General features: G+C 41.9%; 1 protein-coding gene across 4 annotated transcripts in view; it reads left to right on the top strand.

Moving 5' to 3' along the window:
• Positions 1-14,305, top strand: part of loxl1 (lysyl oxidase-like 1) — a 272,803-nt gene that overhangs the window by 245,467 nt on the left and 13,031 nt on the right. The window contains exon 1 of one of the 4 annotated variants that reach the window (XM_059349865.1): positions 7,132-8,257. The exons of the other annotated variants lie outside the window; for them this stretch is intronic. Within the exon in view, the coding sequence (XP_059205848.1) occupies positions 7,132-8,257 (1,126 nt within the window). Of the gene's footprint in view, positions 1-7,131; positions 8,258-14,305 lie in introns of those variants that run through there. 4 annotated transcript variants of the gene reach the window in all.

Below are 14,305 nucleotides of genomic sequence, written 5' to 3'. Positions count from 1 at the left end.
AATCTGGCTTATTTATGTGGAACAGTGGAACATACTCATCAGCACCAAAGACACAGATAGCCCCCTGATTCCCACTCGATTAGGTCAATAGCATCCAGGGACTGAATAATCTCACCCCCTTGGCTCACTGTATTTTAAAGGTTATGTTAACTTGATGCCTTAATTATACACGGAGTAGGTAATGTCTTTCTTCAAGAAAACATATTGCCCATTTAAGGAGAATAGTGGAGATATATGAGAATATATATACAGCTTTCACTCTTTTTTTAGGCATAAATGTTGCGTAAAAACCCCCACATTCCACACCTTTATGTGTTGCTGCATCCACGTTTACTTCTCTTTGATGATCCAGTTGATTGCCAGAAAAATCTCAATAAGCAGCAGTACTGTGTCCAAAACAAACCCTCCTCTGGGAACAATCAGAACAATACTGGCGCTTACATGTTATCAGTTATATGTAGGGAGGGAGTTAGAGGCCCAGTTTAATTGACTTAAACATGAGAATAGCATATAAAGACAGAAGGGCTTTTCAGCCTGGCACATGCAAAAGGATACATGTTGCTGTATTGTGTACTAGGAAGCAAGTGATATTGTCTAACAAGATCCTAATCCAAGCTGCAGGGTTATTAGCTTTTACTGTAGCTTGTAATGTCAAACTTTATTCATTACACAAATTCACAGCAGCATTTAGGACCTCATAACTGAGTCTATAACTGACATTACAAATATGCTCCAAGAAAAATAAAAAATCCAAGAAAAACAACACTTTGTGCACTTAAGGTGAAACAAATAATCATTTTCTCTTAAAAGGAAGGTTCATTTTGATGTTGTGCTATGAAGGGGAAAAATATTTAAATTATCTTATGATTGAAGGCTTTTTTATCGCGTCTGTCTCCTGGTATCTGATACTGAGCCAAGAACAGAGTGCAGGTGCCTGATGACTCTCCTTGAATGAAAATGAAATTAATGGAAAGCAGGTGGGTACTTCAAAGGCTGACTGCTCTAACAGTATGACCAAATGTGCTCGCAACCTCAGCTGTTGTCTCCGCCATGGTGAAGTGGAAGTTAGGATTGTGAATGGAAGTAATTAGTTAATATTAGAGACAGTGTAGAGTAAAACAGATGAAAGAAAACAGATCTGATGTGTTCCTCTGGAGTCAACAGGGTCAAACTGCGGATACAGTTTGTTTTTCAACTAGCCTGGGTCTCTGTTTGTGTCTATGTTTATGGTTTATAGCTTAGATATAGTGCCACAAGTCATTGAACTAGATGTCTGCTGTATTGTTATATTTACTGCTTTCACTGCACTGAAAAACTCATTTTACCACAGCCGCGCTTGAATAATTTAACTGACCTATTTTAACACATACATGACCGATTAAATCAATGCTCCTAAACAACATCGGCATATTCCTTCGTGTTTGGATGTGATAATAATAAAAGAGAATCCTCGCCATGACCCCCCAAAAATCTTTGCAAAATAGCTGGAAATGTTCCACAGAAAATGCAGCCACAGCAATCTTTTAATGTTTCTCCAGCAGATTACAGATGGGAAGGAAAGCTGTAGGACAACAAAATGCTGAATGTGTCAAATTCCTAGCCGACTTCAGGAAGTGGTTTATCATCATGTCTGACATTGTATGCACAAACTTAGCCATCACAGAAGTCTCATTTTTGAACAACATGTTTGCTGAAGCGTAGCTGCATTGTTCCATTCTAAATCCCAGAACACAAATAGAGGATAGAAGCTGTTCTACAGATGATTTAACTTTTGCCGTTTTTCTGTATGTTCATCAATCTTTCATTTTGTATATCAGACAATTTCCCCTTTGGAACAAGGAAGGATCACATATTGCAAAACGCATTTCTTGCAACATCCGACAGCTGCAAAGTTTAAAGATTTCTCATAAGACAGATATTTCTTTCAGTAATTATAAGATCTCTATTTGATGTTGTGTTGTCAGCTGTCAAAATTTGCATGAAATCTGCTCTGTGCAAAACTTGCTTCCACAGAGAACAGGCATCTCTTTTGAGAGAAAAGTGGTATCTGTCCCAAAATAAAAATAAAAAACATCAGTTATCAGTGAAAACCTTTGTCAGTTTGATCACAAGACTGTTTTTCTTTTTTAAGGCAATCCTGCTCAACTTCTCCTTTAGGACATATAACCAGGACACAGTCTGGTTTGAAAGATAATACATTGCTTGTATTATGTTATTGTCCTAAATACCGGACTCAAAACAGTGATAACTTTGTTGTAACATCACACATGATAACTTCTATCTACAATCTTGACTCAGAGGATAAATGTAGTTGTAAGTATATAAGAGCATCCCCAGCTCTGATTCTGTGCAGCTAAAGGTTGCTCTCAGCAGGATGCCTACTCCCTGGGCTTTCCTCCTGTGCTGCATAGTCACTCAGATCAATGCGTTCTTTCACCGAACTTCACAGAGTACATGGTGTTTCCAGCAGACAGGAGATGCACACAGCAGTCACACAAAAACAACCAACCTTGCCTCACAACATAGACTAATCTCTGTGGAATGTTTCAGTGAAAGGATTTCAAGGCATTCTGAGGCTCTCTGTTGGTCTTCCTCTTTAAAGCAGCAATTTCTGTCTCTAAAGAAAATCCCCTGGGATCAATCTGTAATTAGGAGAAAAACCCTCAAGCTTAATATAACAAAAAAAAATAGAAGGGGATGTAATACAAATGCAGGCAAAAGAGGTGAAAACAAGACAGATCCAAACGATGGAAAGAATACTGACTTTAAAAAGCATCAAACAAAGTGGGACAGTGTGTGCTGGGAGTGTGACACTGTCCTTCCTCAAGGAATATCTCCATTTTGTGGCACTTTAATGTATCATAAGGTATCACAGCAAAAAGTTTGACACAGACTGTAAGGGGCTAGTAAAAAATAGATGACGAAAAAGAATAGATGCTGGTGGTGGTGTACTGAGGCTAGTAACAAACCTTGGATTTCAAAATGAAAAATGAATTGGATTTACAAAATGAAGGAGAAGAACTTCCCCTCTGGGATAAATATAATAATTTTGATTGATTTATTTGATTTGATGGTAAAATGGCATGTAGGTGTACAGGCATAAAAGTGTCCTGGTTGACCTCCAGGAAATTTGTATTGCAATCTGATCTGATAATTTTCCTGCACAGCAAATTTAACTTTAACTTAGTATTTTGCATGAGTAGAATGCATTTCATAAGTTAGCCAAGCTGCAAGCATAATGGGACACTTTCCTGTCACATTCCACTTCCACACAAATCCTCTGACCTGTCCCAAACCCACGATGGAGTAACTAAACATTCCTGTCACATCCCAGTCCCAGAAAAATGACTACTGTCTCATTCTGTTCCTGTGTTAAAAAATACATTGACCATGGGTCCATGTACTTTTTCATTAATGAGGGTCAGCTGCTAGATTACTGTTATTAACTGTTTTTGGACTGGAGTCTGTCAGCAGTAGTATTTATTTATATATATATATATATATATACTGCTCAAAAAAATAAAGGGAACACTAAAAATAACACATTCTAGATATGAATGAATGAAATATTATTATTAAATACTTTGTTCTTTTCATAGTTAAATGTGCTGACAACAAAATCACACAAAAATTATCAATGGAAATCAAATGTATTAACTCACGGATGTCTGGATTTGGAGTCACACTTAAAATTAAAATGGAAAAACACACTACAGGCTGATCCAACGTTGATGTAATGTCCTTAAAACAAGTCAAAATGAGGCTCAGTAGTGTGTGTGGCCTCCACGTGCTTCTGATGAGGTGGCGCATGGTCTCCTGAGGGATGTCCTCCCAGACCTGGACTAGAGCATCTGCCAACTCCTGGACAGTCTGTGGTGCAATGTAGCGTTGGTGGATGGTCTCACAATGGGATCTCATCTCGGTACCTAATGGCAGTCAGGCTAGCACATGGAGGGCTGTGCGGCCCCCCAAAGAAATGTCACCCCACATTACTGACCCATTACCAAACCGATCATGCTGGAGGATGTTGCAGGCAGCAGAACGTTCTCCATGGTGTCTCAAAACTCATGTCTGTCACATGTACTCAGTGGGAACCTGCTTTCCTCTGTGAAGAGCACGGGGCGCCAGTGGCCAATTTGCCAATATTGGTGTTCTCTGGCAAATGCCAAACGTCCTGCACGGTGTTGGGCTGTAAGAACAACCCCCACCATTTGTGGCCTGCTGGAGGTCATTTTGCAGGGCTCTGGCAGTGCTCCTCCTGTTCCTCCTTGCACAAAGGCGGAGGTAGCGGTCTTGCTGCTGGGTTGTTGCCCTCCTACGGCCTCCTCCATGTCTCCTGATGTACTGGCCTGTCTCCTGGTAGCGCCTCCATGCTCTGGACACTACACTGACACCACAGCAAACAATCAAACGAAAAATCAGATCAAAGGTTAAAATCACCGATCCGATCTCATTGTGATGTACATTCCGGTAGTGCACCGAAACGCTGCCGCTTTAAAACGAAGAAGAAGTGTTGTTTTGTGGTCACGCAGCCTGCATGCTCCGACACACACCAACAACATGTCTGCGATATGGAACTTTTTCGAAGTGAGTGAGTCCGATGTCACACACGCTAGCTGCAATTTATGCAAGCGTTTAGTGCCTTGTGGGGGGAACAACCCAACCGGTTTCAACATGACAAATTTAATTAGGCACTTGAAGTCATTTCACACAAAAGAACACAACGATTTCCTGAAACAGACGATCGAAAAGAATAAAAAAACGCCGACCCCACGGGCTCTCCTGCAAACAACAATAGAGAGCACACAGTCCTACAACCCCCGCGGTGAGAAATACAGCAATTTAAAATGGATAGTATCAATAAATGACTTAACTTTCAACATGAAGCTCTTGTCTGTTCTTGACTGCCATATAGAGGCCATTTTGGCATATTGTTTTCCACAGTGCCACTGCTGCTATGAAGGAATACAAAAGTTACTGCTATGCAATACATAAAGGTCAATCTAGGTAATCTAGTAGTATCTAGTAAATAAATGATTACAAGGTTAACATAACTGAAAGACTATAGGCCTGTGCATGAGTGGATGAATTGGGGGGGGGGGGGGGGGGTAAAAGATAAATATTAATATCGTCCCACGTGATCGATCGGTTCTCATCAGTAATCGTATCGGTATCGTATCGTTCCCAAAAAACCTGATCAGACCATCTCTATCAATCAGTGTTGCTTCTTAAGTGGACAATTTTATTTCACAGAAGTGTGATTGACTTGGAGTTACATTATGTTGTTCAAGTGTTCCCTTTATTTTTTGGAGCAGTATATATTATATATATATATTACATTATATAGTATATATATTGCATCTCGGTCTGCAGACATGAGCTGTTTGCTCATGCTGGCATGCAGTGACTCAAAAAACGATTTTACAAGAACAAACTTGACTATAGTAATGATGTCATATCCATATTGATGCAGTCTGCTGCACTCCCGTGGCCAACCATTTTCCCTGTAGACTTCTCACTCCATTGTGCAGGAATGATCATGATGCCGCTTCTCTTGTTCGTTTCCCTATTTGTTTGAGAGGACGTAAATTGAAATCAGCATGTGTGCATCAGGTTGTTTTCCTGGATCACGTTTCAGGAAGGCAATGTGAATGTTGACTGCTTACAGCCCTGGAGGAATGTTGTCCTTTCGTTGGTCTGAGGCGCATTGTGGCCATATTCCATGCAAGCCATGCCAAGGAAAATACCTTGCAACTGCTGACTTTGATAACGGAGGGGAAATCTGATTCTGTCTGCATGCACTCACTCTATCGGGGCAAGCACTAACCAAGCTGTTTCAAATCCCACATGAATGTTTACTAATGACTTGTCTCTCAGAACATTTGTGTAAATGAGGGTCTCAGAGTGCAACAGTGCTTTGATAGTATTCACAGACAACAGCACACACAGTGTTGTCTTGCTGGGAAAATCTGCATGTTTGCATGTCTTTGGTGCATTCAATGTTCTACAAGCAGCAAGGGGAAAGAGGGGTGGAGAAGGGTGGTGTGTGTGTGTGTGTGTGTGTGTGTGTGTAGGGAGGAGGGTTTTGAACAGTTTCCTAATTGACCTCACTTTGATATTTCTAAGGGTGGAGGATACAGACCACATCTCCTAACATACCCGCTGCATGAATAGAGGATTGTGTTGTAGAGACGTTACGTAGTTATTCATATGAGGTCCTATTACACACAACCAGACAGTATATCCTCATTTACTGCTTATTGTTTGATCAAAAGCTGCCCTACTGTACATGGACATTGTTCTGTAAAATGTTTTACAATAGGATCGGCTGATGTTTATACTGCATCACTGTGGTGCCCAGCTACCAATTAGGTATTAATTAATTTCCCATCTGCACTTGGTTATTGTCATTTAAAAAGTATTAAAGGCAAACCAAAAACAAGAAAATCCTTTGAAATACCTGTGGAAAGGCAAGACCATGGCCCCCTATCTATGTGTGTTCTGCACAGGATAAGAAGAGAAAGCAAAGCCCTTGAAAATGAGATGTTATATGTCTGAATGCCTTTGCAGATGGTAATGTTGACTCTGGAAGCCTCATGGAGCCCTGGCTGCTGCAGGCCAGGAAACATCACTAGCACTAGGGCCATGTGGGACCTCTCCTTAAAAAAAGTTTGAGATTTTTTCACAGCCCATTGTAAGCAATCAGGCAAATAGAAGCTTGCAGTCGTGCAGTGCACACATACTTTTTTCCAGAAGGCACAGAGCAATGCTCAGTCTACTGGCAGGCAAGCCAGCAGACCAACAAGAAGTCAGGACATATTCTCATAGCACTAACAGTCGCTTACACCACCAGTGGGTTTTCTGAAGCCCACTTTCACTCTCCCGGGTGTGATTGCTCCTGAATGCTCATTCGACCCCCTCTGCTGCTGGCATTGAAGACCTGCAGATGCTCTCAACAACAGGCTTACTTTTCAACCCTGCATCTGTCTCAACACTCACACCAAAGCTGTACCCGCGGGAAGAGGATACACATGTTTTATTGACAGAGCTACAGGTGGTTTGAGTTTGAGCTGCTGGTGGACTGGAGGGATTTTTTCCTTTGTGGTGAGCTGTGGCGTCTTTGGAGCCAGTATGTTGCCTGATGTTGTGGCATGTTTGGTATTCGTCCTGCTGAGCTTGGGGCAGGCTCAGGTTGCCACACAGACTCAGGGGCAGAGCCAGAGTCGGGGCCAGGGGCAGGACAGCTCTGCCACCCCTTGGAGGCAGGTGATTCAGTGGGAGAACAATGGTAGGCTGTTTAGCCTGCTAAACAGCGGAGCTGAATATGTTCCTGCGGGGACAGGGGCCCGGGACAGAGCTGCCAGGGTGGTTGTTGCAGACTCTAGTGCACGATCTTCTCGTAGACCACAAGGAGGGAATGTCCGCCGACAGGCTCCATCAAGAGGATCCTCTGAGACTGTCCGTGGGCAGGCGAGGCATCCTTTTGGCTTTGGCCAAGTGCCTGATAACTGGAGGCAAACTGCAGGCAGCACGGGGGGTAGCCAGTTCCAAGGATCCTCTAGCACTCGCTTTAGGCCATCCACTGGCTCTTCATCCTCATCATCATCGTCATCATTTTCTTCATCCTCTTATAATATACCATCCTACCAACAGAACCCATTTCCTCAACAGCCTCCTTTCCAACCAGTACCTTATGACCCCAGTTTTATAGAAGGGCCAGTCAGGAGCTATGAGCCACCTTTTCAGCCTGTTCCCGGTGGGGGATATGGCGGTGGAGGATTCACCGGTGGAGGGTATGCTGGTGGAGGGTTTGGTGCTGGACAGGCGTACCCTGGAGGAGGGTACGGAGGTGGTCTGGCCCCAGTGCTCCCAGGCTCTCCCTCTGATTTCACTGAAGATAGCTACCGTTACTACCAGTCTTATGGCTATGCGCCCAATCCTGTGGTGCCTGCACGTGCTGCCCAACCGCCATTAACAGATGGTCTGGACCACAGATACACCCACAGTCTCTTCAACGGGGAGACCGCTCCTGCTGTCCCTGCACCTGATCCCAACCAGGCAGTTCCAGTGATGGTGGACAGGACAGGAGCAGCTATTCAAACACCAGTCAGGAGCCCTCAGTATGAGCAGTTTCCTCCATTTGGAAGACCCCAGCCTCCTTTCCAGCAGCCCATCCAACCAGGAAGAAATTCTCCAAACTCCGGCCTCGAGAACCCCAGCATTAATGTCGGGAGTGTGTACCGACCAGAACAGAGAGGTATGGTAATCTTTTTGTTTGGGGTTTTGTGAATTAAAACAATGTATCTTTTATCTTGGAGGCTGTGAGACACAGGTAGGGGAAAAAAATATTCAAGAAAATTCTAAGGCATCTTAAAAGATTTTCAGTAAAAGCAGGGAACATGTTCACTTCACACAAAAGTAAGTCTCTCTTTGATTTGATTCCTATCATTGCTGGACATATGTTGTACAGCCCCAACCCCCTCAAGGACACAATCATGTTTTTTCCAGTGTCCTTTTTCATGTTTGTCAGATATCTAAGGTAATCAGAATGAAACAGCTGCTTAAAATTCAGCCTGTTTTTCAATTTACAAACAAAGCAAAGTGGACACAAGGTTCATCTTTTCCCACTTGTATGGTTATTGAAACCAGGTGTTGAGCAAGCCCTGCCAATGCACAGAGAGCAGACACAAGAACCACTGTGTTTTTGTGTGTGGAGTTCTGTGCTCCACGAAAGTAGTCTGGTTCATGCGGCGTGTAGAGTTGGGTAATGGTGGTAGTTACCTCATAGGGGGGTCTGGTGACAGGGGGTGTTGGTGGGCTGTGGCTGCCTCCTGAGCTTGAGGACAGAATGGGGGAAACAAGGGAGGGGGATAGAGTACTTTACCACTCCCTGAGGGGGAGGGAGAGCATGGAAAGTCCCTCTAACACATGGGGTCTGTTGCTTCAGCTACAGGAAATCAAAGAAATATTTAGTCAGAGTTCTTGGGAGAAGAATGACTGTCAAAACATGCAGTACCATGGCTTTAAAAACAATGTTTTCATGACCTATATCTGTACCAAGGAAGATTTTTTTTTCTTGAGCTTATTGTTAATGCTAAGGGAAAAAAATGACTTAGCTAAATGCCTGCAACATGTGAAATTTTTCTCATGCCCCTGACTGCCAGAGGCTGTGTCTGGTCTGAGCTAGGAGGAGATGAGGACCTCCAACGAGATTCTCAGACTCTTAATAACGCAGATTTACCTTTTGTTTTACTCAATGATATGCCTTACTTACTGCGGTGGTCTCTCTAATGTGCCGTGTGCCTTGAAACCATCATTCATTAGCCTCTCTAGTGCTGGGAGCCATTTCTACAGCACAAAAAGGCAACATGTGTGCAGATGCCTTAGTGCTCCCAGTAATCATTGTGATAAAGATTCAGCCATTGGGAGCTGTTGAAAAGCTGACATTTTTATTGCACTGTTTCATGGCAAAGCATTAAGCTGTTACAGTAACGTAATAACTGTTGTGATCTACAAGTCTAAAATTTACTTAAAACTTAAGTCAGCAGACAAGAATATTTATTAAGAATATTAATTTTTTTATTTAAAGACAATATTGTGTCCCAACAGAAGCAGAAAAGTACATATGATACACTGATATATCAATTAAATGTGTATATATATATATATATATATATATATATATATATACATTCACAAAATTTTAATTATTCCATCATATCAGGCAATGCGGTCAGAGTATAAAAACACAACTAAGTGCAAAAAGACTTGCCGTGGGTGGACAAGCTGGTGAACATTACCATGAGCAGCCAAAGTGTACATGTAATGGCAATAATTAAGATTAAGGCCAAGAAACAAGTTTCAGTGCAGAACCGCTTTCCACTCATTGCTTTTAATTGTCAAATGGTTCGAAAGACAAGTTGTTTCCAGGATCATATATACAGTGAAATGGGCTTGACCGACAGCCAAAGCAACAAGGGGTTGGCAGCAGTAGCAGTGTTTGGTATAAAGAGAGCAACAATATAGCACAGCACAGCACAGCACAGCACACTGCATGTACTGTGTGCTCAAAGTGTTAGGAAAAGAGATCCTTATGCCATTATGCAAAATTGGAGCACCACCTTGGCTTTAAAAGGGAACTTTGGTATATTTCAATGTGGACCCTACTGTTTTATGTTTAGTGTCTAATGACTAATGGAGACAACAGTTTTGGAAATCGGTCCATTATGGAGGGAGGGCGCTGCAGCCATAATTGTATTTAATCTATATAGATGTTTTATAATGTTTCGCCGTTCTCCCGCCAGGCTTTCTTTTGGACTGACAAACATTTTAGCCTCTAACAGTACCCTCGCTATGTTTCTTTCGAAAAAAAAAAAGCGTTTAAGTATAGAATTTCTTCTCCTCTTTGGCTGGCAGTAGTAATCCTGGTAAAATGGTTGCTGCAGAACTAATGGTCTGCAAAGTGCAGTGTTTGGACCTGAGTGTTTGGATCCATTTGTGGCACAACTGGCAACAACTTCAGCCTGACGGTATCCAACAAAGGTAGTTGATAAAAGCTGCTCGATGTGTTGCTCAACATTTAGTTGGAAAATTTGGAAAATGCCCAAACACAAACTACTGATTTTATTGAAAATGTTTTTCGTTTCATCTCACAATCTTTCCATAATGTCAGACACTTAAAGATAACAATCTGAGTCTCTCTCTGGCAAAAACAAGCAATTTTGGCTGACATACATAGCTTAAATACATTGATGGTGTGCAATTTTCCCAAGCTATTATATTGCAGCCTGTTTCATGGCTGTTGACTGCAGCGATCTCACTAAATACTAAACCAATTTTGAAAAACTATTGTCCCCAGTAGTAACATTAACACAAAATGTGGGAAAATAGGGCCGATGTTGATATACTCTTTAACATAGAGTTTGTAATGGTGCAATGACTTGAAGACACTTCCACTTGACATGAGGCTCACGACACCAGTCCTAATACAGTACAGAGGTTGAAGAAATAGAGGGTGAGCTCCTGAATCTCAGCCTTTGTCCATTCTCTTTTTCTCCCACTGAGAAATCCCCACAGTGTGTTATCAGGCAAACTGACAAAGAACAGATTCTGACAATGAGTTCAATTTGAGAACAAATTCAAGGGGATGACTGAAATCCATTCACATGGGCAGTTTACTCAGTGTTGGCACTTCTCAAACCCAGTTGCTGAATCACTATGCAGTCCTGGTGTAGCCATGCACTCATTGAGTGTAGTTTTTGAAAGCTGCAATGTTGTGGTTTTGTATTTAAGTTTAAAGGCAATGATTGGGAAAAATAGTTTCCATATTGTCCCCACTTTACCCATTGTCACTTTATCTCACTCTCTCTTGCACTCATATTCCCTGACAACACCACAAGCAGTCATAGGTGAGAATAATTAGACTGTGTGAGATTGATTCATTAAGTAGCAGCTGGGCAGAGCTGCAGTTATTTCACTCATTAGCTTAAACATGATAACTTCAAAGTAATAGAAAAGATTTGAGCATCTCACTTTTTCTGAAATTAATTTGTAATATATTAACTGATCACCAAAAGTAAAATAGTTAATCATGAAAATAGAGAAGCTGTAATTACAAGAGAACATAGAGAGATAAACTACCTGGCATAAGAAGCTGAAATATACTTTATACTTAATCATCAAACGCTGTCGTGATTTTTCATTTTTCTTTTTAAAATGACCTTAATGAATTTCAAGTAATCCCTTCTGTCAGCCCCCTGCAGCTAACGGCCTATAGCTTAAAACAGGAGTATCGAGCGATGGAGCCCTCATGTCTTTTATTATGCTGTATTAGATGGAATAAAAAACATGGCAAGATTCAGTTTCTTTTCTCCCTGCCCCACTTAGACTGTAATGTGTGGCTTTGTCACATGCTGTTGAGAGCTGATCAGCTTTGGCTTCTCAATACACTTTATCCCTCTGAAAGAGACCCAATTTCACATTTCAAAAGATTAGGAGGCAGAGAACAAAGCCTTCCTAGGGTGAGAAGGAAAAAAATGGGGTTGAGAATGCTGTTGGAAAAACCTCCGCGTTTCACACTGGTCTTACAGTTTTTACATGGTCTACCCCCGGAAGCTTCCTCCTGTCCTTTACATCTGCCTCGGAAGGAGCAGTCATATAGGATGTTTACACAATGCCCACAAAAGCAAAGCCCTTATTTAAACTTGCAGCTGGGGAGTGGGGACTCATGGGGGTGTTAAACTGGGCAAATAGAAAATAGAAAACTCCCAATGTGGTTTGCATAAACAAACCACAACAAAAGCTCGTCATGTTAATCCAATATCAAAAGCATTATTTCATCATCTATTTTCCTCTCTGCGGTTCAAGCTTGCTGCAACACAAATTAAAGGTTGTACATGCTTTTTGTGACCGTATTACCGCTTCCAGGATTGGAGGTCAGATGGTTTGACTTTCAGTTGCTTGAACAAGCTCACGTTAAAGCATGTCTGGCCTTTGTGAGCTAAACAGAGAGTGGTGATAAGATATGCCAGAGACCCTTACTGGCATGGCATTTACTGGGAATGGGACATTCACTCTGACAAGTCAGGCCTGCTTTTTTTATTTGTTCCTCTGGTTTTCTGACAGATTTGGTCAGTGGCCCACTTTAAAAACAGCAGTGGTGTGAGATCAATGTTGTTTTTGCCCTCGCACGCACATTCTCCCTGTCTGTATCTGTGCCTGGCTCTCTCTGTGCACCTATGCCTTGCTGCATCTCTTCATCTCTGTCACTTGTTTGCAGAATCTAAAGTATGGGAAACACAAGCCCTCCTGTGATACTGTAGCTCAGATATTTCCAAGTTTAGCCTAATCCCCAACAGATATGACTCGTCATCCTACATTTACCCTATTAAAGGTTAAGATGAAGGAACATGTTCGTACTAAGATTAGTGCAGATGCAAGATCAGATAGAAGGCAAGATAGTATGGCTATGAAAAAAGTTCCCCTTTTCAACGCTGTGCTCTCTCACCCCAAACTCACCCCTGTCTGACAGGCCTATGGAGCAAAAGTGTCTCATTAGAAAACCATGATAATAATCTGGAATGTGCAGTAATTAGTGGCCAAAGGCACTCTCTGGAGTGACCCAGTCTTGAACTGTGGGTCCTGTCGCTGCATTTTTGCCCATCATATCCTCTGATCAGCACCCCTGTGTATACCAGGTAATAAAATGTTGATGACAAATATACAGAAGTTCCTCTGTTTCTGGAGTGCTTGCTGGCAGTGATTGGAAGGGCTGGAATTTAAAGAGATCAAAAGATGATCTGTCACAGATTACCAATCACTGGAAAACAAAATCTCCACACCGCCCTCACCCATTAAACATCCATGTAGGTCTGTATTAGCCAGCTTGTTGAGCAGCGGCCTCTAGTGGCCATAGTAATTATGTCAGCAGCATGTTTTTGTATGTTTTTAAGTTTTTGTTAGGTTTTTTTACCCAACCCGAACCAAAGTGTTTTCAAGTGTTTAAAACAGTGTTAGGAACAACTCTTTATATTTGGTGTTGTGAGTCACAATTACTCCTTTTCAACCAAGGCAGTTCCAGGGCCGGTTCAGAGTTGGTGCCTAATCTTGATCCAGTTCCTCTTTTCGACAGCCAAAGAACCGACTCTTGGCTTGGAAAACTTTTTCCAGAGCAACACCAACCAGGGGATGGAGACGTGACTTACAAGACCAATTAAAATGTGTATCATTAATTTAATTTAATTTGTTTATCTGCAATGTGATTGATGAGGGGTTCGCGTTAGCGGGTTAGCATTAGTGGGTTAGCGTTAGCAGGCTCACGTTAGCTTACATCAAAGGCTAACATTAACATCTTACGTTCAGTGTTAATAACAACATAATTGCCGTCCATAGCATTCAAGACAAGCAGAACAAATGTGTTGTACCGGTCGTGTTTGACACACAAAGCCAGGAGCAACATTTGTGAAGAGACGATGTAATCTGTCATTGTTGTTATTGTACTTCTCAGAGCAGAGACATATACAGAAGTATACAGTGAGGTAATGACGTGGCTCTCGAGTCTGTGGAAATGCAAACTGGTTACGTGACGGTTCACAAGCACCAGCACCAGCCAAGCAAAAGAACTAGGTTCACGTTGGTCCAAAAGGAGTACATGAGAACAAGTCGCAGCGGTTCAGAAATGTTCATATTCAACATGTCATGGTTGAAAAATGTAGAGATTCAACATTATTCAACAACGACTCTGTTGTTTTAAAAATCAAGGAATTAGGAATGAAGATCTGTTGGAAATCACACTGCACACTGGAAA

The sequence above is a fragment of the Centropristis striata genome, chromosome 2 (genome assembly GCF_030273125.1).
Source record: "Centropristis striata isolate RG_2023a ecotype Rhode Island chromosome 2, C.striata_1.0, whole genome shotgun sequence".
In the NCBI taxonomy this organism is placed as follows: domain Eukaryota; kingdom Metazoa; phylum Chordata; class Actinopteri; order Perciformes; family Serranidae; genus Centropristis; species Centropristis striata.
This window is presented reverse-complemented; position numbering and strand designations above follow the sequence as displayed.